The sequence below is a fragment of the Corvus hawaiiensis genome, chromosome 6, assembly GCF_020740725.1.
Source record: "Corvus hawaiiensis isolate bCorHaw1 chromosome 6, bCorHaw1.pri.cur, whole genome shotgun sequence".
Taxonomy (NCBI): Eukaryota; Metazoa; Chordata; class Aves; order Passeriformes; family Corvidae; genus Corvus; species Corvus hawaiiensis.
Genome location: NC_063218.1, coordinates 6,840,340 through 6,865,436, shown reverse-complemented (window position 1 = coordinate 6,865,436; position 25,097 = coordinate 6,840,340). Strand labels below are relative to the sequence as shown.

Genomic DNA, 25,097 nt, shown 5'->3' with positions numbered 1-25,097 from the left:
CAGGCTAACTGAAGAATACTATTAATTTCAAATGCTCTGGGTTATGTTCTACCATGGTTCCAAGATGCTTTAACACAAGCATGAGAAAGCATTAATTCATTTGTGTTCTTGTATTAACATAGTTTCAATTTACTTGGAGAGATGTAGCAAAAAAATATTACTGCACAACTCTTGCTTCCTCTCTTCCTGCAGTTGTGTAACACCCAGAGAGAAGTCTGAGCAGTTGTGTGTACCTAAATATATCTGAAGGGTGTTGCAGAGCATGGTAGAGGAGATGGGAACTGCCCCTTGCAAGGAAGCTGTGAGGCCATTTCAGATCCATTTATTGGGCACTCATCAGTGTTCCTCCTTGTTTTGCTAACTGGGAAGATTTACATGGAGCTAGTGAACAAGACTCTACTTTTTACATAAGGTAAGAACTCATCCTTCATGCTCACCAAACCTACAACTTGTATAACCAGGATGTTAATTCCAAGGACCACAGAAATACACAATCTTTTGGTTATTAGTTCTAAGTTTCAAGATAATTTTGAAGATGCTAAGACGATAACAAACCAAACCATTCAAAGAACCCCAGAAAATATAAACTCAAAATTATAAGTCCTTATAATTAAATCCTCGTTACCAAAGCAAACCTCTGGTTCACTGCTTCATAAAATGAGTCATACATGCTTGGTCTAATTATTCCTTCCTTCTAAATAAAATAATTTTGAAGGGATTTGGAGTAAGCATTGGTCCTCTGCTTAAACAGCTGATGGAGCTTAATTGATAGCCTCATGGCCATTCTAGTTTTGCCACAAACTGAAACCAGAAAGATGTAACTGGATCAGTCCCTCCTGACCAAGTATTATTGATAACTGAATAATCTCCACAGACCTGAGATTTGGATCTTCCTCAGTTGTATATTGTTTGTTGCTCTTTACATGAGACTTCTAGATCACAAGAGAAGCAGATACAGGAGAACTGCATAAACTTTTACAGGTAAAAATAATCTGTAATCAGTTTAGCTCTGATTCACATATAGATTGTCTAATTTGATTTGACTTTCTGCTTGCTAATACTTTGCAGAAAGTAAAAGCAAATTCTTGCCCAGAAGCTTAAACCTGCAGTGCACTGGGAATTGCCCCTCCTTTTTGATACTTTTTAATAGAGCCTTAGTCTGTGAAGAGGTATTGGATGTGGAGATAGGTGCTTTTCTTTTCTAAAGCATTTTCTTATGACTCCCTTAATTGGCAAGTATTTATTACACCTTTTATTACTGGCTTAACTGAATGCTCTGGCTTTATACGAGTGACATACTCTGACCTCATGCAATAGCTTTTTCGGATGGTGTGGCAAATCCTTGGTTTACAGATGATGTGGTTTTGATGTATGGCTGGTAGGATTGCATTTATGTGCCTCTTGTGTTCTGACCCTCCCTTCCCCTTCTGGGACCGATACTTTGTTGTTGTGGTTATCTGTTACTGTAGCTGTAGAAGAGTCCATTGCCTGTACTAATTCTAATAGACTTTGATTGCATGTAGTCTCAGATTTGTGTTTGTGGGTGGTTTCAACCCCCAAAACAAACCCCAAAGTTTGTTTTCGGAAAGTTCTTTTCCCCTTAAATGTGTAAGGCTGATTTGGCATAGTAGCTTAGCAAGCATAAACAGAAAGTATGTTCTGCTTCCATGTCAGTTGAGAAATTTCCTTGAATTATTCAACCCATCACGTTTGATCATCTCTCCTGATATGCCAGTAGCCATATGTGGGTGGTAATTCCTGCTGTAGAGAGTTCAGTCCTGGTGGCTAATCAAATCCACAACTGCCTTGGGAAGATTGCCAAAATAATGCCTTTAATGAAGGATTCCTTTGCAATTGCTTACCTCATGCTGTTAGGCAAAGGGATGTAATCATGTTTCCCTCGTATAGAATGGTTACATTTCAGAACATGATGACCCAGATTTCTACTAACTCTCAAAGATAACTGGGAATTTAGGGATGCTGTTTCCCATGCTCCACTGTATGCAGCAGGTACTTTAATAATTTGATTTTGGTGATTTACTGTTGGCAGCATTATTCATGCTGTAATGGCTCCTGATTGCTTAGTGGTCATTGCTGTGGACTGCAGTACATCAGCTGCAGATGCTGAAATTGCAAATGAAATAAAGCTTTTACTCAAATTGACACTTTCAGCTTTAAGAGTGAGAATATTTTCTCTGAGCTGATGTCTATGAGACATAATGCTTTCTCTGATCATTTGTAATAAGGTTTGAAGGTGTAAAAGTTGCCAGTATCTTTAAGACAGTGGTAAAAGCACAGAGTCAACAGGTCTGGCATTCAGAGTGATTTCATAGCGATGGTAATTAGCACTGCACTGTGCTTGCCTTGCAGCAGCAGTTCAGTTCTTTCCTGATGTACTGGCTGTGTGTCAGTGTTGGTATTGTGTCTAGACTTCAGGCTGACTAACCTCACTAATGTATAGTTGAGAGAAAAATAATAAATGCTTATGGTTAGGTTGGCTCTTTACACTTAGTGGCCTGTTTGGGCACCTTTTTTAAACTTCTGGTTGCTGAGTTTTCTTTCTTGTCAATGCAAATAAATTACTATTTCAGAATTTATGTATAAGACACTTTGTAGTTATGCAAGCACTGTATCTATGATCAAGAGTTCTGAAATACATATCTGATACAATGGCCTAGTGCTGAACTTGGGTTTTTGGTGACCAGTCTTCTGTATGTGATCTTGGTGTTAACCTGTCGCAGTTGGGGTTAGGAGATCAGATATTGAAGCAAAAATAAAGATGGTACCCTCCCAACAAAAACCTGTACAGCCTGTGGAATCTGTCAAATCCACCTTCTCAAGAAATTGCCCCTCCCGAAAGTCAGTAAGCAGCAGATCTGAGCTGCTTTATAATGCATGCCTTTTGTATTCAGGAATCTCACACGTGGGTGGGTTCACTGAGGTTCTTGGGAAAAGCCAGGCAGAAGGGTAATGGCTCAGGCTTGGCTCTACTGTTTTGCCTCTGTACAAGTACAGGAAAGACTGAGAATGTGTTAGGTGAACTGTGCACTCCCCTTCAGGTGGAAGGAAGGCTCCTGCTTTAGTGCCCAGCTTGATCTTTCCGCCTCAGGGAGGAATCTGGAATTCTTGCCACTTACAAAATTGCCAATAAAAAATCAAATTTCAATATGTACACCCCTAGCAGGGTTGTGCAGGCGGTGAGGATGACCAGGAAAACAAAAATGCTTGTCTGCAGTCTGTTTTCCTACCTGAATATGCCTAGAACACCCACTCAACCTCTTAGGGATAGTTACAGGAAACAGTTGGGGAGGCTGAGGAGGAGCCTGCAGTGCATGGCCCAGGATTTTGCTTTCAACAGGATCCAGTATAAAATCTTAACCTGACATTCTGTGCAGATATGAGAAATTGTGAGCACTGTTACCAACAGCAGCATTATTAAAATTAAGAATTGCTGCAGCAAAGAGATGAAAGACAGCTCAGTTACTGCAGCATGAAGGAAGTTAGTTTAGGTTATATGAAGTCAGGCACTGCTAACTCTGAGCTGACTTCTAAAAATGGTGTCCTTACCCAACAACTTGACTTTGCAATCAGAACTTCTTTTTATTGTACTATGTAATTAGAGTATATAATTTAATCAGCCTTTGATTTTGGTTTATTAAATGCTTACTCAGCACTAAGTGGCAATTAAGCATTGAAGTACCTTCAGTAAATCCCAAAAGTTGATCATCATCAGTGAATAAATTTGCCTCATTTGTACATTTTGTCAAGTTCTGCAGATAGAACTGCCAAAAAATGACGGAGAGAGGTTTGCCAGCTCCCACTCCCCCTGATGCCCAACAAACAGAAGAGAACTGAAAAGTGAAACCAGTGAGCTGTACCTTTTAAAGATGTTAAAAATAAACCCGTTTCTCCAGCAAATCACATTAACTTCTGCTACTTCAGCTGCAGAAATCTGCTGATGGAGTTATGTTCACTGATCGCTGGTATGTAACACTTTGTCTACATGCACATACGAGCTAATTACAAATTGTTACACTGAAAAAGTTAGCATAGGTAGCCCAAATAAACTGCCACAAAAATAACCGTGGCATATTAGGTTGATGCAAACACAGGAAAAAAAGAAAAAAAAAAATCTCACTCTAGACAACTTGCTGTTTGAGTTCTTTACCTCTGGCCTAGAGTACATGACACTGAAACTCAGATTTGTTTAGACTGTTTCTGTTTCTTTTAAGGTGGGGATCCTAAAGATTCCTTTCTCAAAATATCTTTTATGTCCATGAAGTAACTGTCAAGAGTTAGAAGTGATCTCTGGAGCATCTGCCCTGCAATTCCTGTGGTGAACTTCACAGCTGCATCTCTACCCATGGTACTCTGTGACTCAGAGCATTGGTGTGCTATCCAAAAAATGGTACTTTCTGTTAGTACACCTGGACTCATCTGGGAGTACTGGGCACCAAATCCGTGGCTGTAGAACTGTGGCATTCCAGTTGATCTTGCAGCTGTTTTTACCACATGAACAAGGAACAGAAGGTATTTGATGAATTTGTGGCAACTGCCCCGGGACACTCAGATGAAAAACTACCAGCTGAAAATATTATTGTAATACTGACATTTGCAATACAGTCTTATAATGCATATTGTGTCTTCAGTGGAAGCATCTGCCTCCTGTCTGGAAATGTTCAGAACTGTTCTCACCAGTGTGAGCAGATATTAGTTCTGGGTGACAGCTCTGGCAGGATGAGGCTTCACAATGAGGGAAGGTATTTACTATAAAAACCTAAGTGTGAAATTTGGGTCTCTGTGTTTTTATGTCATGTGCTTAGATATTTTGCTATGTTCAGTGCACTGCAAAATTGCCAACCAAATAACTGTTAAGAAGCAAAAATAAACAAAAAAGGAACACTTTTTCATGGCAGTTGGGGGTTTGGTGAGCTGTGTGTCTGTGATTCCTCAGGAATGCAAGTATCTGGTTCTACTAAACTACTCAAAATGTTGCAGAGATCAACAGAAAAGGGTAATCTCTGCTTACAGAAAGATAATTGCACTGGTAGGAACATAAATCCATAATGTACCAATATAAGTAGAAGTAGTAAGAATAACCGACACTGGAGCATGTAGAATTAAAAATTGCACACTACTAGTGACAGACAAATGAAACTGTCAGTACTTAGAAGTATTTTGATTGACCTTCTGCTTTAAGGTGACTATTTAGCTCAAGTACAAGGTGTGTTTTTTATACTGGTCCGTGGTCATTGTCCATGTAACTTGACCATGTCATTGCGTTTAGATAAAGCTCTTTTTAAATCTTGCTAGAAAAATACATAGCTCAAATGCTTACATTTAAATTTTTAAAAATGGAAGTGCAAATAAAGCTAATAAAAATATTTGCATGTTTAAAAAAAATTCTTGAGATTATTTATTTATTATTGGTAATATTATTCACATCACTCATCAGAAAAGACTATAAATGTGATTTTAACTGGTATGAAAATAAAGGTACAGATTGTTTTCCTCACTGAATAACATCCATCTAAGGTTATGGATTAATGCAGTACTCATCGGTGCTGAACAGTAAATTCGGAGTAGAACAAGGAATTTTGAATTACAAAACTTGCACCAATATTAAAAAAAGCAAATGTTAGTTATGCCATCTTCCTTCTTATAGCCTGGATCTGTTAGCCTAGTAAATGGTAAGTAAAAAAAGGAGAAAAATACTATTTGGAAATTTAATTGGAAAATCTAACAGCAAGCTCAAGGAAAAGGAAACCTAATTAACCTTCTTGTCTTTCTTAGTGTTTGGGTCCCTCCTAGGAAATAATCCTGTGTGTTCCTGCTTTCCTGGGGGCTGCAGCTCCGTGTGCCACCCCTGCCCAGCTCCACATCCCAGCTGCCCAGCGCAGGGTGTCAGCCCCGCCCCCTGGAGCGCGTTCCCGTTTCCGTGCGCCCCGTTCCCGCGGCGAGGCTCCCGCGGCCCCCGAGCCCGCGCCACGTCCGCGCGCAGCCGCGCCGGCGGCCCCGGGGCGGGGCTTCCCTGCCCCAGCCAATCAAACAGCGGCGCTTCCCGGCCGGTCCCGCCCCCTCCGCCCTTTGCACCAATCCCCTTCCGCGCGTCGCTTCCTTCCCCCGCCTCTATGGCCGGAAGATGGCGGCCGCAGCAGCCAATGGGGCGGCGGGAAAGGGCGCGGGGGCGGGGCTGGCAGGGACAGCGCGGTGCGCACGCGGCGGCGGCCGGGGCGGCCGGGCTGGGAGGGACCGGGACCGGGACCCCATGGAGCGGCCGGGATAAGCATCCCGGGTAAGGAACGCCGGCAGGGACAGGGATCCCATGGAGCGGCCGGGATAAGCATCCCGGGTAAGGAACGCCGGCAGGGACAGGGATCCCATGGAGCGGCCGGGATAAGCATCCCGGGTAAGGAACGCCGGCAGGGACAGGGATCCCATGGAGCGGCCGGGATAAGCAGCCGGGGTAAGGAACACCGGCAGGGGTTAGGGGTAAGGATCCCGGGTAAGGCACACCGGTAGGGACAGGGATTCCTGGAGCGGCCGGGATAAGGAACCCGGGCAAGGAACTCCTTGGGCGGCCGGAACAAGAATACGGGATAAGGAACCACTGGCGGAACCGGTGTAAGGATCCTGGGTAAGGAAACCTGGGGGAGCTGAGACAGGAACCCCGGGTGAGGAACAGTGGGGGCGCCGGGATGAGGACCCGGGGTGCGGAACACTGGGGGCGCCGGGATGAGGACCCGGGGTGCGGAACACTGGGGGCGCCGGGATGAGGACCCGGGGTGCGGAACACTGGGGGCGCCGGGATGAGGACCCCGGGTGAGGAACACTGGGGGCGCCGGGATGAGGACCCTCGGTGAGGAACCCTGGGGGCGCCGGGATGAGGACCCTCGGTGAGGAACACTGCGGGGCCCGGACCAGGCCGAGGGAGGTCTGGGCTGAGGACGAGCCGCGGGCGCTGCTGTGGGGAGGGCACGGGCGCTGTGCCCCTGAGGGACCGTCTGTGGGGGATCCCGGGCAGGGCTGTGAGGGGCGGGCGGGGGTCCTGTGCCGGGGGTTGACCCTGTGCGGTTTGTGGTGGGGCAGAAAGGGGTTTGGGCCGGGAGAGCAGCGGCCCGGACGAGCTCCTGGACATCGGGGCTGGGCTTCTGTGGCTGTGCTGCCCTCCCTCACCGCTGCCTTTCTGCTCCCGTTAGGCTGAACTGAAGCGGCGCTGGCTTTGCTGAGAAGCTGCGCTGTGTCGCTGGCGAGATGTGAACCAGGACGCTCGACTTGCGCTGTGAGTTTATCCCATCCCTCAGCGCAGCCTGGGAGCGTCGTTCCCACTCTGGGCAGGGACACCTTAATGATTGTGTGATTCAATAAAATGTATGTATTAGGAAGTTATGCTGGTAAGCACCAGCTGACCTCATCTAGGTTTGGTGCAGATGGGGATCTTTCTTAATAATAGTTACAGTCTAAAACAAACAAAAAAACCCCGCACCCAAACAAATCTGGAAAAGGTCAGAAGAAGAAATGAAAGTTGCGTTTTGGGTTTTTTTGTTTGGTTGTTTTACTCCCTTGGGAAAAAAGGAAAAGAAACTTTTCTGTGGTTTTGAATAAAAAAGTAGTTGCAGAAACTACCGTCAAGGCTGTGATATCCATATCCTTAAATTATATTTTATATAATCAACAGATATCTCAAAATGTGCTATGTTGTAGAATTAGCTTTTTCCTACAAGGTACAGGGAGTAGAATTATCAGTTCTGTGTTGTGTTACTGACTCGGTTATAATCCTATAATTCTAAATTAAGTTTTCTTAGAAATGTGTTACATATTTGAAAGAATGCAGAAGCACAAGCTCTTTCTTAGTGTGCTGGGTTTTAGGTCTGTAAAAACTTTGTTCTCAGGACAAAGGTATGTTAATGCCTTTTATTTCCTAATATTGTCAGTATTTCCAAATATTTTCTGTTTGAGAGTATAGTTAGATTCAGTGAAGTGTGTGTGCAGAGCAGCTCCTTGAAGATAATTGTCCCTGTCTGCAGAGTAACTGAACAGGTTTGTGTTCATGTGTATCCCATGGTTTCTAGGTGCTAATTTTACATGGTGCTTGTTTAAAGTTTGCATCTTGGTTTCTGTTTGTTTAGAGTTAAAGACTGGTGTAGCTGTTTGTGTTTTCCTCCAAATATCTTTTTATGGTGTTAAGGAACAGCCCTCTAGGGAAAGGTGGGCCCAGAACTCCTGGGCAGCCTCTCCATGCATCGACATGACCTGGGGCCTGCCTGTTTCTTCTGTGGTCTCGGACCTTTTGGAAAGAATGATCTATTTTTTTTTCCACATAAGAGTTCTTCTGTGCATGGGATGATCGATGACGTTCAGGTGGCTTTTTAAATGTTTTTTAAAAAAGATCATAGAACCATAGAATGGTTTGGGTTGAAAGGGGTTTTAAAATCTTGTTCCAACCCTCTGCCATGGCAGGGACACCGTCCATCAGACCAGGTTACTCCAAGCCCCATCCAGTCCGGCCTTGAACACTCCCAGGGATGGGGCAGCCACAGCTTCTCTGGGCAACCTGTGCCAGGGTGTCCCCACCCTCACAGTTAAGAATTTCTTCCTGCCCTCTCTCAGTTTTCCATTCCTCCTTGTCCTGTCACTCCAGGCTCTTGTAAATAGTCTCTCTCCATCTTTCTTGCAGGCTCCCTTCAGGTACTGAAAGGCAGCAGTTAGGTCACCCCAAAGCCATCTCTTTTCCAGGCTGAATAATCCCAATTCTCTCAACCTTTCCAGATGTTTTTTTTAATGTTTTTTCTTTCACTGCATCAGTTTTGCTGGGCAAACCTTGGGGTCTGGTCTGTACTTGACAGCATGGGAGGTCTCCTGAGAGACCAGATGGTTGTTACCTGCTGGCAGCATTTTCCAGCTGGGTTCTGCAGCTTTGTTGTGCTTTTTACTGGAAGTATAAAAATAATGGTATTTCCAAGCTTTTCTGGGGAAAAGAAGAAAAAATGGCAAAACAGAAGGAAATCAGCACTACCATGCAGCATGCTCAGGTGTGTTGATACCAAGCTGCCTCTGCAGACAGTCTAAGGCTTGGGTTTATTTGGTGAGTAAAAAGATGATTCTTATGGGGCTCAGCTTCTCCTGTGTGGGGACAAGCCCATTAGTGGCTTTCACACCACACATAAAAAAAAAAAGGTGTTGAGAATTGTGGATAAGAGACTTGGCAAGGTTTTGGAGTGTGCTTTGGGACTTGGGAGCAGTTCAGGTGCAAGATGGGCAATGGAAGATGTAAGAAAGGCAGAAAAAGAGCATATTTGCCCAATCCCATGGGGGTTAGAAAGTTCAACCTCAAACATCTTTGCCATCCTCAGACTTCAACCTGACCCACTACCCCCTTCTCCCTGAGCTCTTCCCCTTCTCATGTCCCTGCAACTGTCTCTTTTCCTTTAACAGAGAAGTTAAACACTAGATAATTACATAAATTCTTGCTGGTGCATTTTCCTCTCTTATTTCCTCCTGCATTTAATTTAGGGCTGGTTAGTTAAGTATATACCATGTCCTGCACGTGACTGAGAGAGTGGTTTTTTGGCTTCTAAAGTGAATGGGAGGTGGAGGGACTGGGAAACGGGATAGAGATGGGTGCTTTGGTAAATAAAGCTTTAGACTGGGAGTGAAGGATGTCTGATGCCAAAATAATGCCTTGGTTGAATTGTTTCTGTGATTTATTTTTGCCTTAGCTGACACTTCGGTGCAAGTTTTAACAAAATATTTCTGTGAGAACAAAGCAGTGGAAATGGGGGTGGGGAGGAAGCAGCTAAGCCAGTGTACCGCACTGTAAAAATCACACTCAAATTGCAGGACAAACACTGGTAATTCCATTAGGCTGTTCTGATTTTTCTGTCCTGTTTCTAGGTCTTACAGGATGAGTCTTTTCAATGGTCAAAGTAATTTAGAAGTATTGGCAGGAAGCAAACTTTGCAGCTGTCCATTTTAACAAGTTCATATTATCCTATAAAGTCTTCAGTCTGATAAATTTTTGTTCTGTTCATGTCAGGTGTTAAAGCCCAGAAGATCTGTTACATTATCATTATTCTCGTTTGTAACATAAACCATCTGTGCTGTCATTTATACCCTTTACAGACTTTATCACCCCTTTTCACATGAGTCTGAAAGCACTTCTTGCAGATTATTAATATTATCAGGGCTTTGTATTATTTTTTATCACACTGTTGGTATTGCTGAAAATGTTTCGACATGACCTTAATGTTTAGTTTGAGACTTTTGCAGCAGATAGAGGAATGCAAGTATTTCAAAACTTGTTAGCTCCTATTGTTTTCCTCTTTGAAACTTGTTTTATATAAGAAGGTACTGTGGCCTTGAAAGGGCACTTGGTATTTTTTTTTTTAATTCTGTAGTTTTCCAGCTAAATGAAAACCTAATAAAAAAATCAAAAAGAAAGGGTTCTTTGTTTAATATGGCAACTGAATCTTACCTGTGAAAAAGCATTAAATCACTCCTAGTTCATATGCTGAATTAAATTAAATTATGCAAATCCAAGATCAGTTTTAAAGTAAAACAATTGTTTTGCTGTATTGTTCATAATCTTTCTTGCAATTTCCTTTTTTCTTCAGCAGAATCTTGATTTTTTTTATATTTTTAATTGATTAACAACTTTTCACTTGCATCTCTCTCTGCACCTTGCCATAACTACCAAGATCTTTTTTTTTCCCTTGTCTGTTATTTCAAGGCAAAAGCATTGCTCAGCTTCTCATTAAAATAAGATGCAGAAGTGCTGTACAATTGGTGAGCAGTTAAATTGGTGAAAAGACAACGCAACATTTAACTAAAATTGGCAAACTGGAGTTGTATGCTGGCACTACCTGGAATAGGGAACTTCAGATATTGTTTACTTTGCAGTAATTTGAGGATCTTTTCATAATAATAATCTGTGTATCCTTGTTGCTATGGGAATGCGTGGTAAAGCTGGAATTAAGTGTTATGGCTCCTTTGTGCAATCAGAAGGGACAGGCAGATAGCTGAGAAAGCAAAAATTCTTGTTTAGAAACATGCAGCTCCTCTACTAGCACTTCTAACTTACTTGAGTGTTTATGAGGTGAGAGGATTTGATTTTAGTTTATTCAACGTCTGTCAGGATACCTAAGGAAATACATGACTCAGTTTTGAAAGGGAGAAAAACAGATTTAAAGAAAGAAAGGTTAATTCTAGTGGTTTAATGTCTTGGGCAACTATTACTTTGCATGTGCATTGAACACTCCTGCTTCAGGAATGTTTGTGGGAGATAGATATGAGTGTAACAGATTGAGAGAGGAAGGGTTTGTAGTTGCTGGGTCTGGTTTGTTCATCCCTCTTTCCTGAAAAATTTGAGTGATGGGTGTTTCTGGACTCAGCATTTGCTGGATGCTAAAAGAGCAAATACAAGTGCACACCAGTCAGTCATTCCCTGTATGTTTATGTGTGGATTGCATGGACATATGAGTCTCATCTCACATTATTATGAACTCCGAATGATCAAAATCTCTGAATTGAAGTCACCAAATGAGACTTTATTAAGAACATGAGTATATTTTTAACTTCTGATGGTTCAGAAAGAAAAGTTGTGGCATAGTTGAATTTGGTTTTTTTCCCTTCAGTTTTTCGTGCTAGACAGTTGTAAGTGAAGCATGTCATTTTTGATTAATGGTCTGATTTGAAGAACGAAGGCTTTTAAAAAGAAGAAAAAATACTGGTACTTTATTAATGCTCTTGGGATCGCGTAAATCATGACGCCCTCTCTGAGCTGCTCTGGGGCGGTCACTGGCGACATCCGGTGGCCGAGTGCGGAATAACAGCCTCCGGCAATCTGTCCCGAACTCCTTGGGATTCTCCAGCCCACAGCCTCTGGCAGTCTGTCCCGAACTCCTTGGGATTCTCCAGCCAACAGCCTCTGGCAGTCTGTCCCGAACTCCTTGGGATTCTCCAGCCCACAGCCTCTGGCAGTCTGTCCCGAACTCCGTGGGATTCTCCAGCCCACAGCCTCTGGCAGTCTGTCCCGAACTCCGTGGGATTCTCCAGCCCACAGCCTCTGGCAGTCTGTCCCGAACTCCTTGGGATTCTCCAGCCCACAGCCTCTGGCAGTCTGTCCCGAACTCCGTGGGATTCTCCAGCCAGCAGCCTCGGCATTAGATGTGGCCGGGTGGAGGGGCACGCTCAAGTCCTTAGGCTGCTGTCCCGACGGTCCCAGCGGCGTGGAGAGGAGGTCACGTTAAGCTGGAAGCTGCGTGCTCTCTCTGCACGTACATGCCCTCTTACTAAGGTCTTAATGCTGCTTTTGGAACTATGGACTGAGCAAATATTGTGTCTTGCTATTGTCTGCCTGGCAACGTGGTATCTTCCAGAAAGGAATGATGAGCCAGCTTATCTCAGAGTTGCTTGTTTCTCAGTCTGACTTCCCATTTGGGTTCTTTGCTGTGCAAGGACAGTGCTGGGTGCCAGGCTGGCGAGGTTATAAAAGCAGATGAAGACAGTTAAAGTTTTTACCCCCACTGTTATAATTGGGAAGTATTTTGTGAGATAAACTTTATGATTTCTGTTCCATATTTTATTTATGGTCAGTTTATACTCTTAAACTCTTGTGCCAGTATTGTTCTTGAGTAGCTCCCCTCCCTCCTCAGCATTTATTCCTTTGATGTATTTGTAGATAGTAATCGTATGCCTGCTCAGTCTCTGTCTTTGCCAAGCTACACAAGGCAAAGCATCCAGCGGCTTCTTGTGAAATAAACAGTCCATTACCTGCATCATCTAACCCTTCCTTCTCTGACTTGATTATGGCTTAATTATCAAGACATTGGCCTCAGCAAAGAGCACTGCTGAGAGCCTGCTATGACCCTGTGAAATATAGGTTCACTTAAGCATTGTGAACAAACATGGCTTGAGAGCAGGGTTATTAAAATGCATAAAGCTCTTGACTTTGCTTTTTATCCCTGTCTTATTTTGGGGCAACAGGCTGCTGAAGACATTGGAAAGGTGTTTGTGGATCTCAGAAAAATAAGTTCCCCACCCAGGGGTTCATGGGTGCTAACAAAAACATAGAGTTCTGTTGTGATTTGCCAGCAGGGATTGTCTGTGTTGCTGGTTACAGCAGATCTCTTGATCAGAATGTCTGGAGTGGGAATTCCTGCATACTTTCTCCTTTGTCCTTCCCTTTCATTATTTTATTTTTTATGACTGAGTCCTAAATTACTTAAAGAGTGAAAAAACAGTTAAACATGAGCTTCCAGAGGAGTATGGAAAAATCACTGTGCATTTGGGTATCATGGAAAGGAAAAGCTGATTTATTTTTTATCTTTTATGGCATTGGTGAAGCTGCTGCTGGAGTTCCATGTATAGTTCAAGAGTAAGCACTGTCTAAAGGCTCCTGGAAACGAAGAGCTGAAGAGAGTGCCTTGCATGGGTTCAATGTCCACATCCTTGGTGCCTTAGCATCTTTCATGGAGACTCAAAAGTAAATTTTCCTGTATGGGATAGAGCCAACATAGTTTTGAAACCCTTTATTTCAGCCTCTTCCATCCTCCTGTTGTCACTTAGATGACATCTTTTCCTTTTGTCTGCTACAAAACATTGAAAATTGAGCTTAGGGCATGATAAAGATTCAGCAGAGCCTCCAGCTGTCAGACTGCACAAAGAGCATGTTTTGGAAACTGATAGTCTGTGAACTGTCACGGGCACACAGGGATCTCAAGTTTCTCTTGTTGCTTTGAAACTGGAGAGGGTCTGACAAATTACCTTGACGTGGGGATGTTCTGGAGTAGCTAAATATAAAAAAATGGATAGTGTGGGATGTGACTGGCGAAGACATGTTAGTGATCTGCATGTTCTGGGGAAGCAGATGAGGAAAATGAGGAGAAGTTTTCCCTGCTTAGGCTTGGTAGATGTTTGTGCCTGTGCAATACATCTGGAACTTCAGAGAATTGCTTAGGCAATGATGTTAGAGTTGGGGCTTAGAATTACCAAGCACACAAATGTTGTGTGTCTTGTATTCCCCTATATCTGCACATGTAGGGGATTATCTTCTTACCTGTTCACCAGCAACTGATTTAAGCTTGGGTTGTTAAGAAGAGAGTCTTGAAAACATAATAGTTTTGTGTTTTGAAGAATGAGCTCTGATAATGAAGTGTACTTAAAGTAAATTACTGTTGTGAAAGAATTTCTAAAATATTCCAGTAAATAAAACATCGATTTTATGTCATTGTAGGTATTTTGGCACCAGTGTGTGGTAGTAGAAGCTCTTTTTCCAGTTATAGCAAAGTTTCTTCACATCCTTTTATTATGGTTGTTGCTGAATTCAGGCTGAAATTTCCCAGACTTCCTGTGGTGTAGAAATAAATTCTTTGGAAGAATTTCAGCAAATTTTATTAATCTTTGGGAAGACTTCTTACTTATTTCCAGGTTTCTTCTATATGAGGATGCTTGTAGTAAGTGACAATGTCTAAATTGAAGGAATTAAATGGTGTTATTTCAGAGTCACTAAATTATTAATGCAGTTGTGTAAGTAATTTTTTCCTTTCACCTTTCTCTGTAGGGTGGATCATTGGTGTTGCCTGTTCATGTGGTGTTTTGCTCAGCTTAAAATGGCCCTGAAAATTGTCGCTCTTGGAGTCCTTTCTTGTAATCCCAAACTTGAAAGGGCATCAGAGCACTTTTTGATTGTGGAATTTGCAGGTGCACCACAGTGTCACAGTGACTTTTGCATTGTATCTTGTAGTGTAGACATTCAGAACAAGGCTTTTTCTGTGAAAGTCTGCTGCTGACTGTACTTACTAATGTTTGTGTGCCCAAGGATTGTGAGTTGGGCAAATGCTGTCCTTGTTTCATTGATTGAGAAAGTGATGAGTGAATGTTGCCCCTTGCTGGGAATTACTCAGCAAGCTGTGCTGTCACAGTCAGGACTAGGAAGTGTTTGTAGGCCAGGTTCTTGTTCAGATCCACTTGGATAAATACTTTATTTCTGTCTTATTTGAGATAACCATCTCGGTGCATAGCTCTAGTGCCAAGTCAGACAGCAAAGCTGTTGGACCTCTTCACAAAAGAAAATGCTGTTAGCGAGCATGAACCTCCTCTGAGCTGCTTGTGGCTGTTGTGTTGAAATGGGAATGGATCAAAACTTAATACTACATGCAGGTGACCATTGTAACCTCCATGTTTGATTTGCAGCACCTGTTGGCTGTGTGTTATTTGAGAGGCTGATTAGTTCTGTATCTTCTTTCCTATGTTTGTGGTCGCAAGAAGTCATCTCAATATGTTGGGTTCAGTGGGAGGTGCTCACAGGAGAAAGGAAATGACTTCTCTGTTGTCGCTGTGGTCTGATGAGATAAGCACAAGTGCAGAAGGCTGAGACTTGGATTCTCTTCAAGGTTTGCAGCAGACTGGCTGGATAGCTGTGGTTCCATTACAGGCAACAGGCACAAACCTCATCTTTGACCCCCATGGCAGAGCCTTGCTCAGTGCAAAAGCCAGAGCCCAGCACTGGGGCAGTTTTCCTGTCCTCTAGCATCCACCTGAGGACGCAGCATTTGTTGTTTAGCTGTTCAGAGGCTTCTGAGAGTGCAATTTAAGCATAGATTAGCTTTCAGAGTGTTTTCAAATACAGTGTTCTTTGCCAGAAAAAAAAAAAAGAAGAAAACATAATATATAGAATTTAGAATACAAATAGCCCAATTACAATATCTCTTTCTGTAGTTTACCCTTTGCCTCGGACTCTTTCAGATCTGCCTTTATAAAATAGGATTGCTTCTGCTGCAACTTCTGTCAGCTTGATCTGAGAATAGCCATGAGAGTAAAATAGAGCATCTCTTATCCTCTTATTACTCCTTTATTGGATGACCACCTCATCCACACCTGGATGCAGTCACATCCTCTACCTGGTGATGTCAGTACAAGGAAAGCTCCCCCTCACAAGGAAGTTCTTGGTTGGGTCCAGCTGCTCATGGCAGAGTGGGATTTGGGGGACAGTTTCCTTTGTGGCTCCTCTGTTAGTAGGTCTTTGTCACCAGCATGGAATTGGATGAAAAGAGAAGATTGAAAAGGGGTATTCTCAAATGTGTTTGAAATATTATTTTACACAGTTTATTAGAATATTTAGAAACTATGTTTCCCATGTTTATGCCAGGGTCTTCTAAATTGTTCTAAGAAGGTAGGTTAGCAATCTGAGCATCATATTTTAAAATATTTGCCTTAATTTAGAAGCCAAAATTTGTGATTTGGCATTTTTATAGTTTTGTATAGTGCTTTCTAGCTTGAGTTTTATAATTGTACATTGGATTATTCTACACTTTTTCAATTGGCCATCTGGTCTTTTGCAGCTCTTTACCATCTCTTTGGTTCATGAATTTCTGTCAATAGGCTTTCAGTTACTCAAGTTTGAATGTTAATTCATTGCACTTTGGACCTGAAGGCATGCCTGAATGTTCTAGATCTCACCTGTCTCCACCATATTTTCTAGTGTTCGATGCAAAATCAGGATAGGTCTTTCTAGTTTGAATGCAGAATCTTACACCAAAAAAGAAACCAACCTGAAAGTTTTCTTTTGATGAAAATAGTCACTGTATGGTTTTTATGATTTATGCATTTAAAGCTATGCTTGATCCAATCCAGAAGTTGTTTTTGCATTCTCTTTCTATGGATGTGCAGTATAATATTCAAAACAGGTTTTGTTTCTGAATTGATGTGAAGACCTGCTTATGTCCCCAAAAGATGAGTTCACAAAAGTGGTAGTTTCCATTTTTAAATTTTTTTTTAAATTATTGAACCCCAAAGCACTGAGCAGCTGGGCCTTTTTCCCTTTATTCTCTCTTACCTCTGACTCTTATTTTTTCCCTCCAACCAATACGGTTTAAGGCCATTTCCTTGGTTCTGTCTCCCACCTACAGCTCCTCTTTCCATTGCTAAACAGGATTGTACCCTGAAGCTCAGTCTTGGTGGGAGGGCAGGAATTGATTTCATAAAAGGCAAGTAGCTTGGTAGACGTAATTTTTTTGATCTTCCCATAGACTTTGTGTTTTATCTTTTTCCTCCTTTCTATTCTACTGATACCATTTTCTCTGTGCTGCAAATGAAGAATTACATGGAGCTTCTTTCTGACTGTGCTTTACATTTGGAAGCGAGATGTAGCTGATATGAGAGGATGAAATAATTCTCTTGGCAGTTACATCTTGTCTCTGCACTTTAGTGTAGCCTCTCGTGCATTTTATTCCCTTCCTGCCTGATGACTTAAATGCTCTTGTCTTTGCCTTCAGCAGGCTTTGTGGGAATGCTGGAAAAACCCCTTCTCCCTCTGCTTGGGTAAAACAACAAAACCAGCTATGGGAGCGTGTGTCCTGGAGAAACTCTGCATTCCTGAGGGGTGCTCTGTGCTTCCCCTCAGTGCTCGGATGGTTTGTTGATCCATCTTCTGCTGGGGAGTGGTGCCAGTGAGGAGAGGTCTCTGCAGGCTCCTGCATCAGGGAAGTGCAGCATTGATGTGTTCTCCCTGCCTTGGCAGCTCTGCTTTCAAATGCAAACCACATGTCCTGTGCATGCATGAGCTGCTTCCCGCTGCTGCCCAGAGCTCCACATTTGTTCTCAGCTTGTTCTTGAACTTTTAATAATGGTGAAAATAAAGGGAGGGTCTGTTTGTATTGTTTATAGTAGGAAAGAACAGTGCAAGATTTCATCTACTGCTGCTCAGATCCCTTGCTATTTTTGGTATTTGACCTCTGCAGAGAAGACTGCCAGAACTACAGGTCATTTTCATTATGTATTTCTACCCTCCTATTCCTAAGTTACTTTTACATTAGTGATTAAATCTTTGAGAATGTGCTGGTTTTCCACATTTTCACTGTATTTTTCAAAGGAAAATTTGTATTTCTATATATTTTTGAGCTAACATTCCCTTTTGGAAAAGGGAACTATGCAACTTGGCAGCATCTTCTGTACACCACTCAAAGGAAAAGGGAAATAACTTATGATTTGCTGGTTTATCCTTTGAAAAACGTTCTGGATTGAAGAGGACTGATGAGCCTGTTGGCTTGAACTGAGGCTGCGACGTTTAGAATACTGCACAAACAGCACAGCAGTATGTGCTGGGACAATGCTAAGTGCTTAGTTTCTGCAGATAGGTACTTGCTTTTCATTTCTCCACCATTGGAAAGGGCTGCCTTTGGCACAACTGTTTGCTTCCAGTCTTGCTGTGTGGTTGTTTCTACACTCCACCAGTGAAAAACACGTAACAAAGGCATCTGAAAATCCTGTCCTGCCTCTTTGGCATCACTTCCACTTCGTGCCTTCTATTCTAAACATTGAGTTTATTTCTTTTTTAAAGAAGCCTTGTAGGATGCCCTGGAGGTCAAAATATTTTAGGCTGTTTCAGAGAACTGTATTTATTCTGAGTTCCCAAGATATAATGAGTTTTGAGTATTCTTCCAGAAGCTTATTGGTTTTGGTAGTTGTGATATGCAGGAGACGTGCAGGGGTTGCATGTAACTGTGTACTTAATTCATTCATGAGTATAGTTCCAGAAGTCTAGCTATAATAACACAAAAGTTTCAAGTTTAATTTATAGAAGGTGGCTTTTCCTGGCTCGGAGGCTGCAGGTGTGAATGCAGCTGAAAGATTCAGCTGTTCCACATAAGGAAGGGTGATCCCTAGGGATGGGATTGCACCTCTGTTTCAAAGACAGGTGACTGGCCAGAGCCAGACACCTTCAGCCAGGTACTAATGTGTCATCCCAGTGGTGGTGGTTTCCTGGCACCTTGACATCACCTGGATTTTGTCAGTATTGAGACTACAGATCCAGACTGCGGGCCACTGTGAGCTGGAGAAAGTGAAAAACCTGAATTAATTGAGCTACCTCACATTCTGAGCAGAGGAGGAACCATGGGGAAAGAAGAGCTTTTGGCCAGTGACCTCTGTGATTTCTTCTGAGACTGGAGCAGTCCAAGAGCAAGCTGTCGGTGCCCTACAAAGTCTTTGTGTCAGAGAGTTTGTCACATGAACATGAGCAGTTCTCCTCGCTGATCATCACAACTGGCTGTTGTGCTTTATCCACAGTATGTCACATTTCAAAGACTCTGATTTTGCCAAAGGATTCTTTGGAAAACAGATACCTCTGTTGTTGAACTTAAGGAACTAAAAGTTCTTCAGTGCAGAGGACCATGTGCTTTGTATGTGGCTGCACTCCAGTGCTTAGTTATCTTCTATTGTGCTTGGAAGACCATTGTTTCCTATTTGTCTCATAAATTTAACACAGATCCTATTCCTGCCATTTAAACTTTCCCATCAAAATACAACAGTGACTTCCCTTTCTGAAAAGGAAGGGCTGGCAGCTACACCCTGAAGTTTGAGCATGAATTGTTTATATAACCTTCAATCACAATTTCATAATAGTCTTTCTTACCAAGGCAGACATTTTACTGGGTTTTTAGCAAAAACCTGGCTGCCATTGAACACAATTTTAAGGCTTCTTAGTTGTTGCAGTGGAAATAGAATTGAAAACTGAACCCTTCACCTTCCTGATGGTAGAAATTGCAATTCTGTCTGAAAACATGAACAGCGTTTTGTGGTATTTCAGAATAGCTGTACTTAAGTCATTCTGGGCAAAAGTTTAAGAGTTGTCTTGAGCTAATTTTATTTCCCAGAAAATATTATTAAAACTGAATGAACCTGCTTTTGCAGACTCTGGCTTTTTACAACTTCTGGGTATTTGTAGAGTTCCCTCGCCTTCCCCAGCAGTAAAAGCTCTGACATGAGTGTTGTAGAAACTGCTTATTGAAAGATATTCTCTATCACAGTCAGTAATATTTAAACAACTGCAGCTTGCCTTCCAAATGGATGACATTTGTCAGGAACATGTCTGTTTGAGTTTACTTGGCCTTTTGAGTAGACAAAGTCTGAATATTTAGAGCTTAAAATTCAGGTCAGCTTGGAAAACTACATTTTTCTTACAAGACATTTACAGAGAGAACCTGATTTTTTTAGTAACCATAGCACTGCAGGAGAGCTAGTTTGCAAAAACTCCTTTCTCCACCCTCAAGCATGTGTGTTTGAAACTCTCTTTAAATAGAAGCTTCCAATGTAATTCTTCAGTAAATTGAATTAAGTAGTTTTCCTAATTAATAATGTTAAAATATTTTATTTCTTCAGTTTATATTATTAATTTGCATGGGTGTTTAACAGTTTTGTGTTTAAGCAGTGTGGCAAACAGCATTTGAGAACAGTTGGCTTTATGTAATAGTTCTAGTAAAAGCTTGTTTCATTTGAGGACGTACCCAGAAAAGTAAGTAAGGAACAAGTTCAGTGGGTAGGTTGTACACAGGGTAATCCCAGAAAACACGCTGAACTTCTTTGCTTCAGAGGGGAAAGGAGTTTCCACAGGATGTCTGCATTTTATGGCAAAAATGACTGGTAGATGTTCTCTGAAAGGTTGCTTTGATGTAGAAGATTAACCTGGGGACCTCATTGTCCGGATACTGGTGAGGCAAATCGCTTAGGGAGATTACTTGTGACTTGGGAATTAAGTTTTTATGTGTGCCTACTTAAGCTGTTTTTTAAGAATTTGCTTGTTTGTCACATGGTGTTGTGAATATTTGTATGCACCAAACCAGAGGAGGAGGGAAAGCAAAACCCTGAAACCACAAACAGCACCAAGAACAAAAAAAGCAGAATGCAGCTTTGTCATAGCAACTTTTCCTTTGTTTTTGGTCTCTCATGGACCATTAAAATAATTATGACTAAAGCAAGTAATACATGGAAACTTGCACATTCTGCCCCTAAAAATCCAGCCTGAAGAATTTGCAGAAAAATTGATGATAAAACAGCTGGGAAGGCATGAGAATATTTTCTTGCATTCTGTGTCTGCCTGATTTTTACTCCATTTCTGTTTGGATTTCTTTTTTAAAGGGTCGTTTCGTGCATGTGGTACCTTGGATTGGCTGCTGGCCCAGACCTTAAGGAAGTATCAGTACCAGTGAGAAATCACTGGAGTGTTGACCCCTTAAAACCTGCTGTGATTCCCTCAATGTTTGGGTTTTGATTCTTTTTAAACACAGAACAGTGGTCTAATTAAATGTGTGTTTTTAACAGAAGTGGATGACCGTATTAACATACCTCCATCTTCTTTAAAAAATGGTTGTAGTTTGTGAACCACTAAAACCCTTGCAAATATCTCTTTAAAATGTAAATACTGCTGTGCTTTTTCTGACTCTGAATTGATGGTATCTTTACTGCAATTACAGAATAGAATTTTCTGGTGTGTTATAGAAAGGAAAACTGTATTTTTCCTTTTAGAGCATATTTTAGAAGTGAATCTATGAGAGGATCAGGAGAAATTTGTTTAATTTTGGTTTTGCTGGGTAAAGTTTGCATTTGTGTGCATCACTGAAATAGTTTGGGTTTCTAGGGAGGTTCAGCAGTGCCAGAGAGGAATTGCCTCTGAAGGGAAGATTTTTATCAGCTGCACTAAACATCAGTGTTCTGTGGTTTTACAGGAGGCTCAGAAAGCATTGAGGTGCTTAATTGCAGTGAATTCCACGTCACGTAGCCCGTTTAGGTGGTCCATGATACGCTGGCAGGTGTTTCTGTGCGTCATTGGGCACCTAAATACTTGTAAAATTACCTCACCAGGCCAGTTCAGGCTGTAGTGCTGTGTAATTTTGGTCTTGTTCTCTGCCTCCCCTGTGCACGTCCCTCAGCACAGAAGTTCACTTAAGAAGTCTCCTGCAGTCGTACTGTTGCAGCTGTTTGTGGGCTGTGCTTCCTAGAACAAAACTTACTCCTCCTCAGGTAGAGGGGGTGACTTAATTTTGTTTCCACTTGTGGAGAACATCACCTTACTTTATAAAAATAATAAAGCAAATTTAGCTAAGTGACTCTCCCAGGATTCCCAGATAGACTGTTTAATCTGTTAAGGGGATTATCTGGTGTAGTGCTTACAGACGTGAGAGATTGAACTCCTTGAATCAGGGAGCCCTTTCCTGTTCTGTGTTCCTGTGAATGAAGTTGTGGTGGGCAGGACATTGGGATAATTGAATTTTAGCTCCACGCATCACTTCTGCACGAGATGCTTTCTCATACGTGTACTTAAAGCTAACACTGTTTAAGAATGCTGTAGTTAAAACTCTCCTTTTCTTTTATTTATTCCAGGTTTCTGGCAAGGCTGGGGAGAGCGTTTGAGATGACGGCAGTGGAGAAGGTGGAGGAGCAGCTGGCGGGTCTGCGCATAGCCAGGCGCTGTGTGCCCAGCGAGGAGCCCGCCTACCTGCTGGACATTGACACCTCCACAGCTGCCCAGCCCGGGAGCAGCCGCTTCGTGGCAGTTTCCTGTTCCAATAAATCCATCAGGGTGTATGACAGGGAGACGCTGCACTTCCTGCGGGAATACAGCGGCCATCCCGGGATCCTCAGCGGGGTCAGGTTTGCACACGTGTGTGACAGTGTGGTGTTCTCAGCCTGCAGTGAGGGCACAGTGAAGTGCTGGGATGTTCGCTCAGCCACGCAGAAGCCTGTGCAGGTGTTCAGTGGCTATCCTTCCAATGTCTTCATCAGCTTTGACGTCAGCTGCAGTGACCTCATTGTTTGTGCCGGAACGGAAAAAGTTGATAAGGACACGTTTCTGGTGTTTTGGGATGCAAGAGGCATTACAGACTGTGCCAGCACAACTAAAGAACCCTTGGGAGTCTATTCTGAAAGCCACAATGATGACATCACTAAAATCTGTTTCCATCCTATCCAACCCAATTTGGTAGTGTCTGGGTCAACCGATGGCTTGGTGAATGTGTTTGACATCAACAAGGATAATGAAGATGATGCTTTGATATCAACTTGCAATTCAGATTCATCAGTGAGTTCTCTTGGCTGGTCTGGGGAAGATTACAAACAGGTCTATTGCATGACACACGATGAGGGGTTCTGCTGGTGGGACATGGCTCAGCTGGACACCGAAGAACCAATAACCCTGCTGCATGTTCTGGATGTCAGAGAGTCAGTCTGCGCTGAAAACCACGGCCTGCATTACCTGGTGGGTGGCTTGTACCACGAAAAGGCAGGGAAACTCTTCCTGATTGGGGGAACCTCCACAGGAAACATCCATGTGATCAGCTGCAGCAGCGATGGCCTGAGCCTGGTGGGGACCCTGTGTGGTGGACACTCAGCCACCGTCCGCTCCTTCTGCTGGAGCCCGACGGATGAGTCTCTGCTGACGGGTGGAGAGGATGCTCAGCTGTTGCTATGGAAACCTGGAGCTGTGGAAAGGTCCCTCACAAAGAAAGCATCTCTGAAGGTCTCTTCTTCTGTGCAGAAGAGAGTGAGAGTTCACAACACCTCCCTCAAAAGCAGGAAAAAGTAAATTGCCTAAAGTGGGAATCTCTGTTGTGTAGAGCTTTCCTGGTGTTTAATCTCTAGGCAATACTTGGCCATGTTTTATTTGGAGGTTTTCTGTGGAAAGAGCTGTGGTGCTTGAATTCCCCCTGGGAATGTATTTCAGTCATCAGAAGAATGCCTTTTATTTTTTTTTTTAAGTTGCTAATATTAATCAGAAAAGAGTAAACATTTTCTCCTGAGTTCTTGAACAACCGATGTTAAATCATATTATATAAAACTGTTTCTGTGGTTATTTCATGTCTCAGACAATGTTTAAAATACATAAGACAGGCCTGTGGCTTGCATAGTTTGTTACCTTTTCAATGATATTCCCTGGCACATTTTAAAAGCTTTTGTATTCCATGCTGTATTTTGCTTTCTTCACAGAAAACTTAATGAAATTGCTCAATTTAGTAAAAGATTTTATGTCACATCTTAATGCCTGAAGGAATTACTTCTTGATGAAACAGAAAATAAGTAGTTTTGCACTGTCACGTCACTGGTTTAGAACAAGCTCATAAAGAAGCAGCTGATAGAGCCATATTTTTCATAGCAGATATGAATGTATTCAACCAAACAGCAGCTAATTTGTATGAGTATGAGAACTGTTAAACTGGCATTATTTCCTGCATGAAAATACCCAAGAATTTTGCAAGCAGCTTCATTCTCTCCTCCTAATTGCTCCTGGAAGACTGGGGAGATCTTTGGTGAGTTGGAGAAATTGGTGGGTGTAATTACACCAGTGGTGCTTAAAATCCCAAACCCTGACTTGAAAGAAACTAGTATCACATGCCAGGTGGGGATGCTGAAACCCAAAAATGAACACTGCCTTCAGAGACTACTTAATGGAGGAACAGACTGATATGAGGAGACTCTAACAAAATATTTTAGAGGTCAGCCTGCGTCCTTTAAGAAATGTTTCTCTCTGCAGAGAGGTTTTATGTTTGGACATCTCCCCAGGAGAGCTTTGTTTTATTATTTCATCGAATACCCATTGCATGGTGCAAAAACAGCCCTGTACTTGTAAAATGGGTGAGACTTTATGCTTATTCTTCTTTGCTGGCAGACTCCAACCTGTGCCCCTGGCTCTGCATGCACACTCACCTCCAGCCTTCCCAGGACCACTGCAGGTAAATGGTGGTGGTATTTAGGCTGTAGTTACACATGTGCACTACAACTGAAACCAGCACCAGAGTGTTATGAATTGCTCTGTTACAGATTAGCTGGCAAAGGATTTAAGAGGGGTTGGTTTATTTTGTTTTCCCTTGAGAGTGGATAGGTAATTCTTTCAGAACAAGTCCTGAACATCAGGTTTAGAGGATTATCCTGGAGTTTAGAGACAGTTTCTTAGGTACGGAAGATACTCTAGTGTACTCTAGGTTACAGCTGTGCTGAAGATGCCTGAATCATCTCCGGAATTGAATCCTTTTCAACCACAAGTATCGAGTTTCCACATGATGTTTCACAAACTGTTAATACCCTTTAGCCACAACTGTGAATCCATTGTTGGTTTGGGTTTGCCTCTTGGTGATAAGTAAGATGATTCACTTGGTTTTGTTACTGCTGGTTATTTAAAAGTGCAGCTTCAATTTAAAATCGCAGTTCTCTACACTTTTTTTTTTTCATTACTTATGTTAAATTCATATTGTTCCCAATGTCCTTATCTGTTGCTTTCCAAATAACATTTTGCTATTTTGAGATGAGGTGGGTAGTGAGTGTCAGGGCTA

At 42.4% G+C, this 25,097-nt stretch overlaps 1 protein-coding gene across 6 annotated transcripts; it reads left to right on the top strand.

Moving 5' to 3' along the window:
• Window positions 1-6,201: 6,201 nt before the first annotated feature.
• WDR89 (WD repeat domain 89) lies at window positions 6,202-23,809 on the top strand. Of its 6 annotated transcripts, none has more exons than XM_048307712.1 (3): window positions 6,210-6,466; window positions 7,200-7,282; window positions 22,156-23,809. In XM_048307712.1, exon 3 carries the CDS (start codon window positions 22,187-22,189, stop codon window positions 23,354-23,356), a length of 1,170 nt encoding a protein of 389 aa, XP_048163669.1. In that variant the 5' UTR covers window positions 6,210-6,466; window positions 7,200-7,282; window positions 22,156-22,186; the 3' UTR covers window positions 23,357-23,809. The 6 variants fall into 6 exon arrangements, with proteins under 6 accessions (XP_048163674.1, XP_048163669.1, XP_048163670.1 ...); XM_048307715.1 differs by having other exon boundaries at window positions 6,241-6,295; XM_048307714.1 differs by lacking the exon at window positions 6,210-6,466 and adding an exon at window positions 6,550-6,637.
• Window positions 23,810-25,097: the final 1,288 nt, after the last annotated feature.